This window comes from Pristis pectinata, chromosome 18 (assembly GCF_009764475.1).
Source record: "Pristis pectinata isolate sPriPec2 chromosome 18, sPriPec2.1.pri, whole genome shotgun sequence".
Taxonomy (NCBI): domain Eukaryota; kingdom Metazoa; phylum Chordata; class Chondrichthyes; order Rhinopristiformes; family Pristidae; genus Pristis; species Pristis pectinata.
In genome coordinates, this window is record NC_067422.1 from 28,048,710 (window position 1) to 28,068,736 (window position 20,027).

Consider the following 20,027-nt stretch of genomic DNA (forward strand, 5'->3'; position numbering starts at 1 on the left):
ATTGTTTCTGATTCTTGTGTGACTCAGTTCACAGCCGATAGTGTTGCTACCTCACAGCTCCAGGCACCCAGGTTCAATTCTGACCTCAGATGTGCCTGTGTGCAGTTTGCATATTCTCCCATGACTGTATGGGCTTGTTGTGGGTGCTCTCGTTTTATCCCAAAGACACGATGGTAGATTAACTGGCTACCTTAGTATGGTTGGTGGCAAAATAATTAAAATGGTGGGCATACAAGAGAAAATAAGACACAGGGCCACAGGTGAATAACATGAGCAGAAATTGGACTTAAGGTGTTGCTCTTCTTGGAGCTGCTTTGGATCTAATGGGCTAAGTGGCCTTCTGTGTTTTATTAAATACGTAACTATGGTATTGACTCTTCAGCAGTTGAGCATTTCTCACTGCAGTAAGGGGAATTCTAAGTCTAAAATAAACAAGTTCCTCTGCACTTATTATGTACATTTGTAAAAGATCTTGTACCAGATTATGCTAATAGTTAGCCTGAAGCCATACTGAGCCCCTCAGCTTTACAACATCCATGAAGCTTGGCACCAATTCATTTGAAAAGGGTCACTGACCTTTAGTAAAAAGTTAAATCCATCTAACTGTTTCTTTTCTTCAAGTTAAGGTCAATACATTTATCTAATATGTGTAAAAAAAAATTAAATGAATTTGAAGTGTTTCTAAACATCTCTGGTCATCAGGGTGCTCTAGGGGCAGGGCCTCAGGTTCTGCTGTCTGACGCAGAGTCCCTAGACATGGATCCCTCTGCTTCATGGGCAGCCGCATCATCAATGCCTCCAGGACATTGGGAACTGCAAAGTATAAATGTGACTGTGGGATGAGTGTGGGAGCATGCAAGCCACTTTGAATCTGATTCTGGGCAATGTATTTAGTAACAGAAGATCCTGAGGAAGTGCATAAGCCTTTAAGTATTACCTAATATTCAAAAAACATTTGGTCCGATTTCCAACTGCAAAATAATCAGCTGCAGTTAGGATCTCAATTCCATGTGGAAATGTGCCCTGCAAGAATACAAATAAAAAATCAATATCCAGCTTTATGAAAGAAAAATAAGATCTACACCAAAAATGCAGAGCAACTGCAATGACATTTTACAATAGGTTTTCAAGAGATTTGCAGCATTGATTAAAAATTACTTTATTTTTACTGCAAACTATGACCATAAGTTGGAGGATGGAAAACTGGAAACAAGAATATCAAGGGCACTGCCTTCTTGAGGCATGCTGAGCAGTCTCAATGTAAAGCACTACACACAATAACAACAAAGGCAGCTCAAATTCTGAATAACAAAATATTGTGCATTTTTCTTCTTTCACAGGAGATAGAGCATTTTCAGATAATTAGGGAGGAAAAATACTCTGAGGAAGGAAGGAAAATAAAAGAATACAGGAGAATGAGAGATAATTATTCTGTGTAGATGTTGAAGGGATAGCAAATAAAAAATGATTGATGGACACCATGTGAACATTAAAACTGAAATGAGTTTGAGCTATTTCATTTGACCAGTGATCAAATTCAAATACTGCATACTCCATTCACACTCCCCTCAACTGTTTTGAAATGCAACAGTAGTGGACATTCTGAAATTAAAAAAAACAGCAAACTTGAAAATCATACCAAAATTGTGTAATGAGTTATTTGATTCTAACGTCTACAAAGCCATTCATTACTTCATACTGCACCTCCTCCAGATGCATTTTGTTCTTTAAATGTTTTGTCTTGCACTATCATCTCTTTTTGTCATTCTGCCTTCCACTTTATCATGCACCTTCCTTTTGTTCTCTTCTCCCTACCCATATTTTCTTTGCATTATAAACCCCACTTGTCTTTAATGTTTCACTGTCTTGATGAAAGTTCATCAACTTGAGATGCTATTTCTATTTCTCTCTCAATAGGTGCTGCATGGCTTGCTATGCGATTTCAGTATTTTCTGCTTTTATTTCAGATTTCCAACATCCATTGTATGTTGTTTTTTGTGTTACTTCTTCGGGTTTTGTTCTATATGAAGTGAAATAAGCTTCAACTTCTTTCTGGTCAGGTTTGAGCAGCTAGGAAACTACATAATGCATATATTTCTAAATATTTATTAATGAATACTTTTAAATAGTTATACTAACGAAACAAAAACCCAACCCAGGGTTCCATCCATTCTAGCAGAATAATACTCCTATTCAAAGAAGAAAGATTGAGCGAGTTAAAATAATAACTTAGAATGAGACAAATGAAACTGGCTTAGAATTTAAATTATGGATTTAGTTTTGTTCTAGCCATTTGAATGAAAACTGTATATAGTTTATCTGTAAACAAACATGAAGCTGCTGACTCTTTGAACTAAGTATGCAACTTAGAGTTTGATGATTTTATTTTAAATCGAGATTCAAATTCAAGCCTCCCTTGCCCCAATTGTTTTATCAGATCCAAGCATGTAATTAGATACATTTAAGGTTTCAGCCACTTGTCAGCACTGTAGATATAAATATTGAATTATTTGGATTAATGCTAGAAATTTCTTACACAAAAGGTCATAGGTTGAACCCCGTTATTCCTTACTTTAATGCAACATTTTCAATCATTCAATGTCACGAGGTCTGACATATCTGCAGAATGCTAACTCTGTTTGTCATTCTTTAAGGTTAGGGGAAAGATCATAATCTTGTGTTACTGTTGAACTGTGGAGAACTATTAGCAGAGGCCACTGTCTATCTGAGCTGTTATTTCCCACAAAAAGGAACTCTGCTTTCCTTAAAATAATGTAAAACATTACAAGGCAACTGAGTAAACACTTTAAGGATTGGGTGGTGAAACTCTAACAACTGTGGCATAATGTTCCAACAAATGTTATTCAAAAATAATTCTGGAAATTAATTCAAGATCAAACTGTAGGATTTTCAATTTTATAGACTATGCTGTGAGGGGAGAAATCTACTAACTGAGCAGAATTAAGAACATACATTGCTGGATCACGAGTATGGCTTTTTTTTGCACCAATTATGAGAAGTATGCCTCGAGATGAGGGTCTGGGAATAAGGGATTTGCATACTGTAACCTTGCACTTTCTTCACATTTCCAGCCTATTGGCCAAGCACACCAGGGCAAGAGGGAAAAGACATAAAAAAGGGTTTATGTCTTTTTCCTCTGCTGTTCTGTTTGTGCTCCAAAATTGTTTGGGATGTTATTTAATAAACCATTACATGCAACGGGATCAAAGTTTGTCATAAATATGTCACATACCTTGAAATATTTATCAGTTGCCAACAATATTTTAAGCAATGAGCAAAATAACTGTACCTGTCTTCCAACGTTCTCTTGGAAAGCAGCCTGAAGTAAAAGTAGTATTAGAAAAAGATGTATATTACAATGTTTTAAAGAAGTCTTAATAAAACTTGCATAATTCAAGAGTCCTACAGCTTCAAAACTAACAGAATTACGTATATTGTAAATTACAATCTAAGGTCCATAAAGTTTAACAATCTGCTTAGTCAACTAGACCAAATTACAGCGATGGAGATATCCGGTGACAAAATTCTGTCACTACAAGTAGAACATGCAATGAACTTCAAAGTTAGACAATGAAGCTGAGACTTTCCTCACCTGTACTTCCTGATTTGATAGAAAGGAAAAGAAGGAGAACTTATAGTGTCATGTTGGGTAGATGAGATTACAAGAAATTTTCAATGCCATCCAATGGATACACACATCTGCATTGATCAAGTACCTTATTCCCTTGATTCACTGTCCCCAGTATTTGGGCCAGATAAGGAAAACCTATTGAGCTGACACTCCAAGCCACAAAGGAGTTCAGTGAGGTGAACAAGGCCTTTGAAGCATTTAGACAGGCACATGAACAGGCAGGGAATAGAGGGATATAGATCACATGCAGGCAGATGGCATTAGTTTGGATTGGCATCATGGGCTAAGGGGCCGGTTGCATAATTTTATATTCTATTAGGACTTAGTTGCAGGAACAGCTAAATGCCAGTGATTCACTTTGGAACCATCAACCGTAGACAATTCTGTCCAGTAAAAAAAACTATAATAAAATAACATTTTTTAAAACATCATTTAGCTTCCCCATTCCAACAATCGACAACCTCCACTGTAAATGAATAGGGTCTCATCCTGTGCCAGGTCTGAGCAGCAAGACAGGGCCCCAATGGAGACACAAGAGAGACTGCAGATGCTGGCAATCTGGAGCAACACACGAAGTGCTGGAGGAACTCAGATAGGGCTCCATCTTTGCACTCTGTGTGGCAGTATTTGTCACTCAGTGAGTCCCAAACCTGTAGTAGATCTGCATACGTGTGAATGTAGCCAGTTCTTTGGAACTACTGGTTACAGCCAGCACGATTCAGTGATATAACCTATAGATCCTTCTATCACTGGAGAAGGTATGGAATGAACTGGGAAGTGAAGAGGACTCATGTTCCATTCTTGGGAGATAAATAGTGCAAAAGATGGATGAAATATCAGGAACAACTGCCCCCTCATATTTCCAGGTATTTGGAGTCAAAATCCTGTACTAACCAGGAATCCACATAGGGGTGGGAGCAGTGAAACTGAGAGATTCAATCCAGCCAGTAAATGATAGTAAATTTCAAGGGCCTACAGCATAATGCCTAACAATATTTATGTACAGACAGACATTAATGCAATACCTATATGGGCTTTCAAGTAATTATTTACAATTTGCATAGGTGCGACATTTGGCTGACTCATGTATTCCAAGAATCACTATAGCAACCTTGGCACTCAGATGAAATAAACACAGATTAGAAAAGAGTTTCAATCAGGTGGAGTTGAAACTGCACCAGGCATGGTGGATTAACTGGATAAATTCAACCGACAATATCATACCAGAAATAAAAAAGTACAGAATAAAACCCATGTTTTGCCAAACTTTTATTTAATTTGAAAAGCAAGACTAATTTCATGTATAAATATGAAATGCAGACTAATTGTTTCCCATCTAAGACTACATTCTTCATTTCTGTTTTTATAAGGGAACTTCAGAATGTCAAAAAAAGTAAACCATTTTCACTAAAGACAGAGATGGTTCAAAATCTCTGCATTGAATGTAGTTCTAATGGAAATCAGCTTGTATTTTCCAATGTTATTCAGCTTTCAATGATTTCAAAGCATTCAAGTGCACTTCCCAAGTGCACCGGAGCAAATAAGTAACCACCCTGTGATTTGGGGCAGTGTATTCTCTGTAAGGAGAAAACATTCTCAATTTTGAAAGTAGCTTTGTCTTGTTTGTAAAATTAAAGTATTCAATATCATATTGCTACAATATTTTCAATTATGTTGCAAATTATGTTTGGGCTTCAACAGCTAATTTATAAGTTGGAGCACAAGTCCAGCGTTCGAATTGTTGCTGGTACTTGTAACTCATGATCCCTGGGCAAACACAACAAGGTCAAATGGCCAGACGTACAAAGGTCTTCTATGAAATATGAGACCTTGAGAACAATGAAGTAGGTGTCAAATGGAGGGATGAGGTCTACCGAGGCATCCATCTTCCTCCAGTCTTTGATTTGTTATTGATTTCTCCCATTACCTTCCTTCTGATGCTTTCAGCTGAACCACCTCAACTGCTTGAAAACCACCTCCCCATCTCTTTGGCAATCCTAAACCCCTCATCATCTGCCCCATCCTTTAGTGATCCTCTCTCAGAACTCCACCCCTGCATTCCTCTCCCCGACTAATTTCCTAGTCAATCTCTACAAAGCAGAGAGACAATTAAAGGTGCTATTCTATCACATCAGAGAATTTCTTTCAATGGGCCAAGGCAAGGTAGAACTCTCTTCATGAGTGCAACACTAGTTTATACCATTTTCAATATAAAACAAAACATGATAGAGATCACAATCATTCTTCATAGATAGCAGGCAACATCACTGATCTCAACCATAGTGAAAGGACTTGAGCTGAATACTTACTGAGGCAGCTCTTCGACAATTGACATTCCGATCAAATACCGCCGTTATTACCAAAGAACTAAAAGTGAAATGTAGAAAAAATACTCAGTCAGATGTCTTTCAAACTGAACAGACTATATTTCCTAAAATTAAGAAACAATCATTTCCAGAAATCACACTTTCAGAGACAAGTCTTTGAATGTTTGGAAAATAGATGTTTCCCGACAGTGTGTAATTCTTTGCAAACATAAACAAAATTAGATGGAAACAACAAATACATTTTGGTAACAATTCTAACTAATCAGATGGATTTATAGCTTAGTGTACAAAATTCAAGCTGATTCTAAGACTTTTGATCCCATTTTTGAATAAATTCACAATACTGACCTACCCATAATCTTAAGTCAAACTGCTGGTATAAATTTCATTCATTCTCCCAAAATCAGTCTAGCTTGCAATATTTTTGTTTGCTTCTCTTATGCTGACATAGCCAATGCAAATACTTGCACAACACATTTCTAGAAAATCCCAACAACTAACTTGTATAATAGAACAGAATACAAAGGTGTATAGAACTGGTGGCAAGCATGACCTAGAAATTGTTTTACTACATTTTAATGGCATTGAAACAGAATTTATAAAATGTCTATTTTTAAAACCTCCATAACTATTCCAATCTTCAGCTGTGAAGTCCCCAGAAAAGCACTGTCAGGTCTCTGAGTGGCACAATGCTGTTCAGTTTCAGCACGGCCTCCTCTACTGATCTATTGCAAGATCTCTCAGCTGCGAGCATGTAGCTGTATAGTTGCAACTTTAGCACTAAACCCTTGAAGGGACATAATACAAGCAGCATTCTTCCAGCTCCTGGAGGGTGCTGCTACCTAAAGAATGAATGCTGCAAATATGGGCAGATGAGACAGTGCTCTCAGCAGGTTCAAGAACCCACACAAATTGGTGAAGAATAGTATTTTAAGGGGCAAGAGGCCACAGGGTCCCTTCAACACTACAGGCAGCTCTCCTGACTGAAAGCTTCCAGGGAGGTTTCTGTAAGGAGTATTACTACACAAGTGCAGTCTATGAACGCATGCAGTGCTCGCAAATTCCTTGCTTGCTCTGCTTGCTTTCCTCGACTGAAAAAAGTAGATGCAGCCTTCTCTCAATGAGAATGGCATATGTGTGACCTCCTTAATTCAGCATGGAGAAGTACATTGTGAGATGTGTCAAAAATCAACAACAGCAGCCTGCAATAATCCTGAAGCTAAGAAGGTAACAGTGAGTGGGATCTTAAACCTCCAGAGCAAAGCAGTCCAGGCTATACATGTGAAGCTGAATGTGAGGTCACAGAAGGTCAGAGACCTCAGCAAGGACAAAGAATGCAGTTTGAATATTAGTCTTTTAAATAGCAGATGATGGGGAAACAGGGATAGTAAATGTCTTTTATTCAGTGAGTTAATAAGAACTGTCATTTTTCAGATCAGTGGGGTTAAACATTGTGCTGGAGATGAATCTCTGGTATTCTATTATTTTTGACATCAATTGGAGAATGTTACTCTCTAAATTCCAAATGCTCTAAATTACAAAAGTCCTGTCAGATTTCCCACTAGGTACCAAGAGATGCAGAAAGGGGGCAACTTAGTTCTATTGTGATTAACTGTATTGTACTATTCTTTCCCCGCCTCTCCCCCCCCCCCCCCCCCCCCCAATGCTCAGCAAAGGAACTTCTAGACCCACATCTTCAGTGTGAAGTACAAAATCCACAATGGAAGCAGTTAGAAAAGTGTTGCAGTTATAAATGGCTGAGAGTGATGTGCAGATTATTAAATATCAAAATTAATACCATATCACTTATTCTTTGAATTTTCCCCATAAATTGACAGTAATCCATGCAAATTTTCCAAGATAATTTGAGATGTAAGACTTTTAAAATGTATATTCTATTAACAACTTAGTTTTAAGAGCTTTTCAAAATAGCAAGGTTATTAAAGCTTAAAAGGAGACACAAAAGACTGCAGATGCCAGAATCTAGAGCAAAACAAAATCTACTGGAGGAACTCAGTAGGTTGAGCAACATCTTAAGGGGGAAAGAATTGTCAGGACAGTCCTGATGCAGGGTTTCAGCCCAAAACTTCGAGAATTCCTCCCCCCCACCCCCCCAAAATGTTGCTCATCCCACCGAGTTCTTCCAGCAGATGGTTTGTTGTAGAAAGCTTAAACAGGCTTTATTGCCAAATTGGTTGACTTGAAGGCAACCTACTGTACTTGTCCACTTATAACAACATTGATAATAATGAGTCGGTTGCAGCTACTGTCTACTTTGCACAAGCAAGACCTAGACATGAGTTGAATTCATCATAAAGATAATATTATGAAGCACATAAACTGTGCTTGGAGCAGTTGGCATTCTACAGCAATTTTAGCTCCTTATTAATACTATAAATATCAGTTATTGCCTCATTATTTTGTATATTGAAAACCAGGTAATTTTCATATGCATATTGAAAATTCAACATACAGATTTGGCGATGTATTTTTCACTTCTTCGAAAAGAATTAAATGCAAGTAAGTCCATTATAAAGGACTATACCACAGAGCTTGTTTGTATTGATACTGGTTCTCATTTGCTCTGCACAAAGAAGTAGAACACCAATAAAATGAAGGAAAAAAATCATCTCTCTGAGGAAAAGAACATTAGGAAAAGCATCACTCTAGCCAAAGTTAACTACTCACTAAAAGCAGTTTACAGGATATTTTACTTCCTTTCCTCAACGCTACACATTTAGAATTATGCCAGGTTGTGACAATTCTCAAGTGCATTACATCTCTTGAGCATGTCTGGGCACTCACCTGATTTAACTATCCACAAAAGATCAGATTGGAACACATCAAGTGCAACTGAGCATTAGTCTACTTTGCCAGGGACATAATCATTAATCACCTCTTCTTCTGCACTGATTGTTTCTTTTCTTTCTTGTACCTTCCACCCACCTGTGGAAGAGCTCATAGACTTCTTCATCCAAGACCATGGCATGTCAACGAGCCTACGTCATACTTCCTTTTCTCTTTGGCCAACAAGCTAAGCCTGCCAACTGGCATGTGCCTGCATCGTGCCTGAACCTAGACCTGGATTCTCTCCCAAGCTTCACATCCTTTTCAATTTTATTTCAATCATAAGACCCTCAACCCCCCTCCTTCATTTCATATCACTGCAAACTTGAGGACCAAACACAAGTTGAGATTCCAGTGATGTTTTGTGCCGCTTCTCATACAAAGCCTTTAACCACCGCACACTGCCTTAAAGGATGGACATGATCCTGTGGCACTATTTTGAAGAGTATTAGAATCCTCCATGGCATCCTGGTCAAACAACATCACTTGGAAACAGATTATCTTCTCCTTACCACGTCACTGCTTGTCATGTTCACCACTGTCCCACTTTGTAACAAACTACATTTAAAAGGTTTTCATTGGTCATAACAACATTTTTGAACCATGGTAAGTTGTGAAAGGCACTACATAAATGAAAACCTTTCTTTGTATTCAACTTCCAATCACCCAGTTTCCCTTTGTCATGAGTTACCATGGTAAACGACTGCCCTCGCCAAACCCCACCCTCTGACACCACTTCAAGTACTGCCCCTTTTTCTATTAAATCTATCTTCAGCACTTCTCTCCCTTAAAAGGTTTTAACTCATTGCCCTTGCAATACATTTGCCAAGTTATTCCTTACATTAAGAAAAAAATGATCACCAACACAGCCCAAAATGCTTAATGTTACACTAAACCATCTTTTTTTATGCTCGCTACTATGTCAAATATGATCTTAACTGAGGTTTGGCGTTTTGGAGAAAAACTCGGTAGTTTGGTGATGCAGCAACATGTCTTAACTTATCATTATACTTGCAATACCTGTTCAGCCACAGGTGCAATTAAACACAATAGCTGAATTCTTTTTGCATTTTGAAGTATGAAGTACAGCTTTGTATTTCTGCTTACATTTGAATGCCTAATAACTGAAAATGTGCATGAAAAAAGAACGAGGTAAACTAGTGTTTATCTGGGTATATATCTAAAATTAGTTTTTTTGGCCTGGCTAATGAGTTGGAATTTCAACATTCCACACCTAAGTGTCAAAAGTTCAACCATAGACTCAACTGACAAGGAAACACCTGCTTCCGTTCAACTAGTTTTGCACATTGCTGGCCAGGGCGGTAACTGGCAAAATAATGAAAACTTACTGCAGCAATACAAAAAGTGGGCAGAATTTTGTTGCTGTATCTGAGTGGTACTTGAAAACGTTGGCGTTTAATTTTTTTTGTGTTGCAAGTTGATGAAAGTGCAAGGTAATAACGCTGCACTGAAGGATAATGGATATCTGGGGCTTTAATGAGCAGGTTAAGTAATTTCAATTGCCCTGATCAGATGTGACTAAAATAAACTGAGTCAAAACTAAGAAAGAAGATAAGTTATTGCAAAATTTTAATCTCCAGTCAAGTACATAAATTGAAAAAGGATGAAAGATTTGGATTGTGAGAAATCAAAATGTATTGGAAAGGAAACTTAAAATATAAAATTGGACATTTTAACAACTAATAATAATTCAAATAATTCAAATATGAACCTGATGCTGTGATTAATATTCACTCTAGGGAGGTTAGTTAGGAGTATTTAATACTCATCACGCTGGTTAAAGATTACAAAGACTTGAAATAATGACTTAACTTTCTTTGGTGTTTAGTTTTTATCTATGATGCAATCACAACACAATTCAATGCATTTCAATGGCAAGTCAATCCACAAGGTGTTATTTTCACAAAGCAACCGGAATATCTGTATATCTGCCCTCACTTGTAATTGCTGTATGGAGGGAAAGGTGATAACAGTATGATAAATCACACTGTGCAACACAAAAAAAAGCAATGATCAGCAGAAACCATAGTCCTTAGTTTAAATAAGGCAAATTACAAACACAATGGCTAAGGCAAATTGGGTGATTAAAAAGCTTGCCCCAAGTTAAACAACAGCAAACATTTTAAAAAATAATTCAGTGTTCTTAGTGAATGTATATTCCATTGAGAAATGAAAATTCACAAGAAAAGTGACCCAAAGAAGTTTAAAGAGAGCACTAGATTAAAGCCTTAAAATATTGTCAAAAGCAGTAAGCCTGAACACGAGGGAATTTTAGAAAGCAGCAGTGAATGATCACAGAAGTGATAAAGAAGGTAAATTATGAGAGCAAATTAGTGCGAAATATCAAGGAAAGAGCTCCTACCAATATATCCTCTTGGGCAATTCCTCATGTTTGAAAATGATTAGCTTCCACTCTATTTCTGATGAGACCAATGTGAGAACCACAGTCACTGCCACAGGTCCCTGATAGGAGAGTCAGATAGGTAGATTGAGTGGCCTTCTGCCACTTATGTAGGGCTTCTATGTGCTCCCAGTGCATCAATTCAAGTGACATCTTGAATGTTCCTTTCATAATGTAGGGAAGTTGTCGTCATTGTCGTGGCTATCCCGAGGTCGAGGATGATGGTTGAGTTCGAAATATCTTTGTCCACCTGTTCCACCGTTGAGGTCTTGGTTGGATTGTTCTTTGTCAGGGACCTCACCATCGACCTTACCGCCATGGTGGACGCTACCTATCAGGGTCCTGCCAGATGGCATTGCTCTCGGGATCTCATGACCACATAAGCGGCAAGTATAAACGTAAGGAAGCTTTGATGTAACTTTACAGGATGCCATGAGACAGCACAAGGAATACTGTGCGCTATTTAGGTCTGCATATTTAAGAATGGATACACTTGCATCAGTTGCATGGAAATGTTAATGGGTTGATGCTTTGGATGAAAGGGTTGGGCTAATGGTCACTGAAGTATGGAAAAGTGAGAGATGATCTTATTGACCCAAATAAGATTCTTAGGGCAACAGATGGGGTATTTAGAACAAGGGACCATAGTTGCAGAATAAGATATTGTTCACCTAAGATGGAAACAGGAACGAATTTCTTCTCTCAGAGGACTGTGATTCTTTGGAATGTTTTACTCCAGACGGCTATGAAAGCAGAATCATTGAATATATTCAAGGTGGAGGCTGACAGACATTTGAACTACAAAGGAGTTAAAGAAGGGGAGAAAGTGATGATGAGGCCAAGACTGTAATGGCCATGATATTATTAGATGGTGGAAGAGACTCATGGATCTTAATGGCCTATTCCTGCTCCTGTTTATAAAAATAAACTATACCCTGGTTCTGCAATTATACTATGAAAACAGTTGATAAGGCATTAGCTACAAACAACATTAATAATCCTTCAAGAGGTGTAAGTGCATTCTCCAACTTTGGAAATCAATGATAATTCCAAATGCTCAATTACTTTAATTCTGGGTTGCTTCCCAAGAGACTCTGGATGTGTTCTAATGCCTGAGCCCTTTTCAGGCATCAAAGAATGATCCTTTGAGTAATAATCTCATTTTAATTTTAACTTCTATGAGGATTAGAGTTGTAGATACCTCGATTGGTCGAGCATCAACATTGGAATCAGACTCAATGGATGGATTGTACCTTTCCTCTATTCGCCATTCAGTTTTCTCTGGCTTCCATGCCAATGCAGTGAAACACAGAAATTGAGATAAGCGGAAAATCTAATCTCCAGCTCTGCAGTTGAACTCACTACTGCATGCCTAAAACAGCATTTTTCAAACTGTCAGCTGTAAAATCTTCCAAGGAAATCGATCTTGGTATTCAAAATCCGGAAAGATATATAGCTCAAAGCAATATTGCAGATTTCCTTATTCTGTAGATATGCAGTCTTGCCTTCCAGCCAGTTATCTCTGGCTTGTTTTAATTCTTACTTCAATACACACCCCATTTTCTTCTAACCACAAATAACACAACACCCCAGGGAAGATGAAACTAACCATACCTGCACGCACTACACATTTTACGTCATCCACGCAAAACCTTATTCAAATGGGTTTACTCCATTACTGAAAAAAAACAAAAATTAAAACCCGTGCTTGCAAAATCCAAAAATTGGGTTTAAGTCATAGGTACTAAGCAATAGGCAGAATCAAGGCAATTGACCTACATCAAAAGAAAAAGTAATAGTAATTTGTGTTAGTTAAATGCTTCACAGAGTCGGAGACTATGTGTGAATTCACAAAACAATAAAAATAAATCTTGACCAAGGTGTCAAGCAAGATAAGGCACTTCACCAAATGAAATGCAAGTCATACAATTCTGCAACAAGATTTTGTAATACGAACATGAAGGCATTTCGATGCTGAGTTGGCATATACTTTACACAAGTTGAATAAAAAAATTTGACAGCACAGAAACATCCAAGGTGTCAAGATAATGGTTGAAAGGAAAAATTGTGTGCCAAATGCAGATATGTGAAAGCTGACTCCAGGCTTACAGATGATGTAGCATATGCGCAGCAGTCATATGTAGAATAAACAGCAGCTAAAATTATATTCTTGGGGAACTCCAGCAATGATAGTATGGAGACGTCATAGAAACCATTGCTTAAGAGGTTGTATACTGGGCTGGAAACGGGCAAAACATTTCTGACAGAAATGAGCATCAACGAAGAGAAAATGGTGAAGATGATCTGATCAACATTGTCAAGTTTAGGATAGGATCAGGACAGTAATGAAGAATAATGTGTGAATAATGAGCAGAAAACCAGAAGAGAAACAACTCTTCATGGAGTGAACTTTGCCATGAAGAATGAACTAGTCTAATCTTTCAGTGACACCCTACTACCCCTGCGGAATTAGTGCACAACTTATGACCACTTGGTTCACTTTAGCATGGAACCAACAGAATATGGATTTCAAGCATATGTTCCATCTCTGGAGGCTTAACATGAGGGCAAGGAGAACTTCTATTCTAACCTTAAAAATACCCTGGTCCACATTCCAAGGTGAGACACACTGATCTTAACACCAGCGTTCAAAGGGACACCATCTTTTGGAAAGGTGTGACGGGCAAGGAAGAAGTAGGGAAGACCAACCCCAAAAGGGTACTTCCCTTGACAAAATGAGTGGAGCATGGCCTTGTCATAATGAATACTCCACTTCACTAGAGGAACAAGACATTATAGCAACACCTGTGGGTTCAAGCACTAGCACCTGTTAGGTTATATTGTTGTTCAAGTGAGATATTGCAAAGATGCCATAACAGATACCTAAGACTGCTGGCCTTTTTGACTTTTTATTGGTCAGGAGGGGTGACAAGGCTGGCTGAAATAAAGTGCTGGCTTATGGTGTGATAGAGTCAAGAGTGTTTGTGTCAAGGACAGGAGGTCTTCGAGGAGTTCCTTCCATATGGCGTTGACTGGTTGTCTGTCCTTGAGGAGTTAACCTTTGTTCTTAAATCAAAAGTGGGGAGGGGCCGATCTATTAGCACTGACATAAGAAAATCAACGTCAAAGCTCTGAAGAAGACCACAAAGGTAGCTTTTCACAATAAGCACCTCACAGACCAACTGTGAACTCCCAGCCAACAGGAACTACAAAGTGTCCACAGTTTATGGGCTACTCTGAAGTCTGCCAATAATTGACACGCACCTGTGAATAGGCCTTTGTCTTCTTTACTGAAAATAACCAGCTCTGGTTTGATGAGAATAACCTGGAGAACAAGGTAATTAACAGCAAATGCTGGAATTCCTGGAAATGTTGGCTCCACTATTCCTTGAGATATAAGTAACAACTCTACCAGCACCTGAAGCCAGAGGTCAGCAGAAAACCCAAAACCTAAAGATCAGACGGAGAAGGAAACAGGAGGCTCAGCAGCTCATTGATATGCATGGGTGTTTCAGCATTATTAAATCCATCTTTGATCCAAACACTCAAGGCCCCTCCCCAATGAGAGCTAACAGCAAAAGTAAACTCATCAGAAACAGTTAACAGTAGCCGGAAAGAATTCTACGAAGAATTCCTTAAATGTGACTCTGTCCTTGATGTGAGCACCCTTGACTTCATCGCACAGCAATCTGATCTACACGGCCTTGTCACCACTTTTATGACTTCACTAAAGCCTTTGACTTTGTCAATCAAGAGGGGTCAGCAAGTTTTCTTTCCAAATCTGGCACCCTATATGTTCATCCCTGTTCCATGATAGCACGCATGCCATGAGCAGTATGACTGGGTCCACAAAAGACCAATTTCAACGTGACATAAACAACTTAAAATTCAAAGCCAATGCTGCTTCACTCAATGTGCCTCTGGAATACATTTACCTAACTGATGACATCCAGGCCATTTCAAAAAACATCCCAATGGTGCACCAATGGATACCGTACAAAGGGTATCAACTGTCATAAAAGGCAGGTGCTTGAGACCGCTTAGGGAATGATTTACACCACTGTACTCAAGAAGATATCTAAAGTTTCTGAATTTGAATTAATAATATCTTTATAAATGTTATTGTTGTTTATCAATGCAACCTTGATCCAAACTTTTATCATTAATGGAACTGTTTTTCTCGTTTCCATCCTCACATTGCTACAAACTTAAACTGTTAATATTTCAATCGTCTTTGTGCTGGCCTCAACTAACTTCTGCTCACACAAAATCCCAACCCTATTGACTGAAAATGGCCCCAGGTTCCTCAGATATTTTGCTTGGTACTCCTTTATGCTAATTTAGCAACATCCTCCAGCCTTATGCTGTTTCCCCAAATGCAAGTCACTACCTCTCATGCCTTCCAACCTTCTCTCTTTGAAGAGTCTCCTGAAACACTGTATTTTTGCCAAGCAAAGTAAAATGCAAATTGGAGTTCAAAAGGAAAATATATAATAGTTTTCCCAGGTTTTAGGGATCCGATAAACAATTTGTTCACAACAAGTCTTTTTTGATTAACTGCATGGGACAGAAAAAAACAGCTGCAAGCAATTTGTTTCTCCACTCCAATATTACTTCTTAAACATAGACTGTAACTGATCTTACCAGTCTAGGTAAGGCCTGCAATTCTAGTTAAAATTCTGTACATTTTACTTTCAGTCAGCCCAACCCTATTGTGCTTCCTGGGCACAATACAGCCGAAACTGCAGGTAAATGAATTCCAGACCTCCACCCATGCTACTGGGGGGCATGTAACTTAAGTCTGACCTTAAGTCACCCTGAAGACTTTTTTTTTCCTCTCACCATCGGGTGTTACCTACTTCACACTTGAAACCTCCCTAAATAATACAGCAGCAATGAGATCAGCAAGTCAAAAGCACAGAAAATTAACATTATATCCATCAACTTCTGCCTTAACACATCACTAATCTGGTGATAACACACAAGGAGGCAGAATTAATCTGAACACAATTAATCAGGTTGGCACGGGAGGCGGGATGGACAGACACAGGAGAGACCGCAGATGGTGGAATCTGAAGCAACACACAAAATGCTGGAGGAACTTGGAAGCCTCCGACGCTCCAGAGAAAACAATCCCCAAGTTTGTTCAACCTCTCGTTATAGTTTGATACTCTCTAATCCAGTCAACATCCTGGAGACACGAGACTGCAGATGCTGGAATCTGGAGCAACAAACAACTTGCTGGAGGAACTCAATGGGTCGAGTAGCATCTGTGGGGGGAAAGGAACTGTCAAAGTTTTGGGTCAAACCCCTGCATCGGGACTGAGAGTGGAGAGCTTTTGGGTTTCCTCTGGGTGCTCCAGTTTCCTCCCACATTCCAAAGATATACGGGTTAGAAAGTTGTGGGCATGCTGTGTTGGCGCTGGAAGCATGGCGACACTTGCAGGCTACCCCCAAGAATACTCTACGCAAAAGATGCATTTCACTGTGTTTCGATATATACGTGAGTAATAAAGATATCATATCTTATACTCCAGAACCTTGTTCAGCTGTAGTATGAAGTCAACACTTGCATTTATGCATGCTTAGAGGTTGAGCTGCAATCCAATGTTGACTCATTCACTGAACGATTGAGAGGATAGAACTTAGACACAATATCCGGAAAACCCATGTCCTTTACCAACTTGCCCCTGCTGCACCACATTATCCCCCGACAATAAAGGTTCACGGCAAAACCCTGGAAAACAAGGCTCACTTTCCATTTCTCACTGCTGGCAGACATGCTGCTCTGAGTCATTTATCCTCCAATTTGCATGTAACTGGTTTGCTTTCTTGAGGCTTATCTTCAGGCTTTTGATTTGTGGAACACAGTACCACCGTTAGTGTGAAGAAATGTGAGCAAAAATTAGTACCGACAGAAGGCAGAAAGCTCATGGTGTACCAGGCAGCAGTGATCCCTGCCCTCCCATATGGTTCTGAGACCCGAACTACCTGTAGCAAGCATCTCAAGGCATCGAAATACCATCTGCAGTGCCTCTGCAAAATCATCCAAATTCACAGGAAGGATAAGTGAACCAGTGTCTTTTCCCAGGCCAACATTCCCAACACTGAGGTTCCTGTTACTTTCAGCCAGTTATGTCAGGTAGGCAACTTTGTTCACATGCCGAACACCAGATCCTGAAACACATACGCTACTCTGAGCTCTGTCATAGGAAGAGATTACCCATGAAGACAGAGGAAAGGATTCAAGTTTATGATCAAAGCCTCCTTGCAGAAATGCAACATCCTCATTGATTCCTGGGAAACTCTGGCCCAGGCTGCTCCAAATGGTAAAGGAGCTTTTAGAGTCATTCAGCTATACAGCACGGAAACAGGCTCTACGGCCCAATGCGTCCATGCTGACCAAGTTGCCTAACTGAGCTAGTCCCATTTGCCTGTGTTTGCCCATATCCCTCTAAATATTTCCTATCCCTGTGCATGTTCAAATGCCTTTATGACATTAAGAACCTCAAAGCCATACATTAAGCCCTGTGTAAACCAGTCAGCTATCATCCACCCCATCTACAGAAGAGTCCATGGTTCCCACATCAGCCACTTAAGAAGCCAAAGAACTAGTGTGGAATTAGTTATCCTCAATCTTGAAGGACTGCCTAAGAGAAGAAACTACCTCATAGTTTGCCAGATGTACAATTACAGTTTGAATGATAACTGTAAGTGCGGAACAATAACGTGGGTACTTAACTGGTTGCAAATTCAGCCACAAATATATTCTACACAGCCTCTGCAACAGTTCCAGCATAAAAATTACCTGTCACGCAATGCCAGGATCAATTTGCAGCACAGAAACAAAACCTATTTGTACACCAGTTGGAGACTGATTTCTTGCCAATATTTCTGTTTGCACTGCAGAGTCAAAAAAAATCTACTTTCAGAACATAACTTTAGCCTAAGATATTAATTCTCTATTGATTTAAATCACCTTAGTATTGTATTCTGTTCGGCAGTTAGAACAAATTATATTTGCAAGAATTTTTTAAAACATTGATTAAAGTGAAGCAGCTAACCACCTTCCAACAATTCACGCCCAAAGGAAACCTGTCAAACATTTTCAGTTGAACAATGAAGCTAAGTTGCAGTGTGCAACGAAGTTTCATAATTTTTAAACAGCCCGTGGCAACAACAATCAGCACATCAAAAAAAAGGCAATTTTACCTCTTTGAACAGTTGCAACAATTACTCCACCAGTCATTTAAGAATTCTCGAAAGTCAAGGTCAACTTTGACCATTAACTGGTCATTAAAAGATCATAAATGTTTCACTGCTGTCACAGATCACATGGAAATGAAATGTAGTTCTGCCTAGTCTTCAGAATAAGAGCTGATGTTGAGCATAGTGAATCACAAGGAATGACAACAGTCAGTCTTAGTTTTCAGTTATGCTCCCACACACTTATAGGGTACTATCTTTACAAATTAAAAGCCTTAAAGTACGCCTCATGAAAGCAAACTAGTTTCAAGCAGACTTTGGGGGGATACATGAGCCAGAGATAAGACTGAACATAAGACTGACAACATCCTCAAAATCACTCTCGCAAAATCCTGCAATTTTGCTCTTCATTCTTCTCCACAAGATGATTCTCCCTCTCCTTACTTTCCACTCCACCAGCATTCACACAGAATGGATCTTTCTCCATATTTTCCGTGAAATACCATCACCAAATAGCCTGTTCGTTTAGCATTCCAAAGAGAATTACAGGAACACCCCAGATTATGAACGAGTTCCGTTTTTGAGCCTGTTCATAAGGTGAATTTGTAAGTTGGAACAGTTATGTACAGTTCACATCTAGCGTCAATTAGTCCTAAATCACTACAAGCTTCAGTTATTTATTGCCATATATTAAGATCCCAATGGAATTTTGATTCCAGTTTCATTATAATTCCACACATGATGTGAAGCAATCTAAAATACAGCATAACTTGTTATCACCAGGACATGTGAAGACTGTCATCAGTCTTATGTGCATTTGGTGTCATTCATTACAGTACAGTACTGTGGAGGTACAGTTACCACATCAAGTGAATTTTGTGTATTTTCCAACTGACAGACAAAATCAATTTAAGGACATCTGTAGAAGCAGACCTCAGTCATTACCTGGGGACGACCTGTTGGGGGAGAGCGCGTGCTGGATGGATGGATGGATGGATGGAGAGAGAGCGAGAGCGGTAGATAGAGAGAGATAGAGATAGATAGATAGAGAGAGATAGATAGATAGATAGAGAGAGAGAGAGAGAGATATATATATATAGAGAGAGAGAGATAGAAAGATAGATAGATACGGTGGGTGGGGGCAGCGGGAGAGGGGGCTGGTGACCATTCATGGCGTCCCTCATTGTTTGGAACTCCTCGAACATCCCTGCCCCAAAATAGCAGTACAGACTGTAAGATATGAAATCCACGATCCAGCCGTTCGCCACCTCCATCACCTGGAAAAGGTCAACACTGACAGGCAAACCATTCTGCGCCCAATTCCACGCCTTCTTCCCGCCATTCGTAAGTCAGGCGTTTGTAACCCGGGGACTTCCTGTAGTTTCTTTTGCAACATCTTGATGCATTCATCAATTGCTCCCAACACTTGCTTCTCCTTTTCTGGCAGTTTTCTATACAAGTGCTAAAGATGCAACATCTACCTTTTCAAGTTCTTAGGCCACAAACACACATTTCAATTGAAACAATTAGTTACTTACACTTCCTTCAATCTAGTCTATTGCATTTGCTGCTT

The 20,027-nt window shown here is 39.1% G+C and overlaps 1 protein-coding gene across 2 annotated transcripts in view; it reads right to left on the reverse strand.

The window, feature by feature from the left end:
- tbcd (tubulin folding cofactor D) overlaps positions 1-20,027 on the reverse strand; it is a 202,840-nt gene that overhangs the window by 89,749 nt on the left and 93,064 nt on the right. For both annotated transcript variants that reach the window (XM_052033297.1, XM_052033298.1), the window contains 3 exons: positions 5,962-6,019; positions 3,311-3,340; positions 938-1,023 (listed from right to left, as the gene is read on the reverse strand). In XM_052033297.1, the coding sequence (XP_051889257.1) occupies positions 938-1,023; positions 3,311-3,340; positions 5,962-6,019 (174 nt within the window). The remainder of the gene's footprint in view (positions 1-937; positions 1,024-3,310; positions 3,341-5,961; positions 6,020-20,027) is intronic.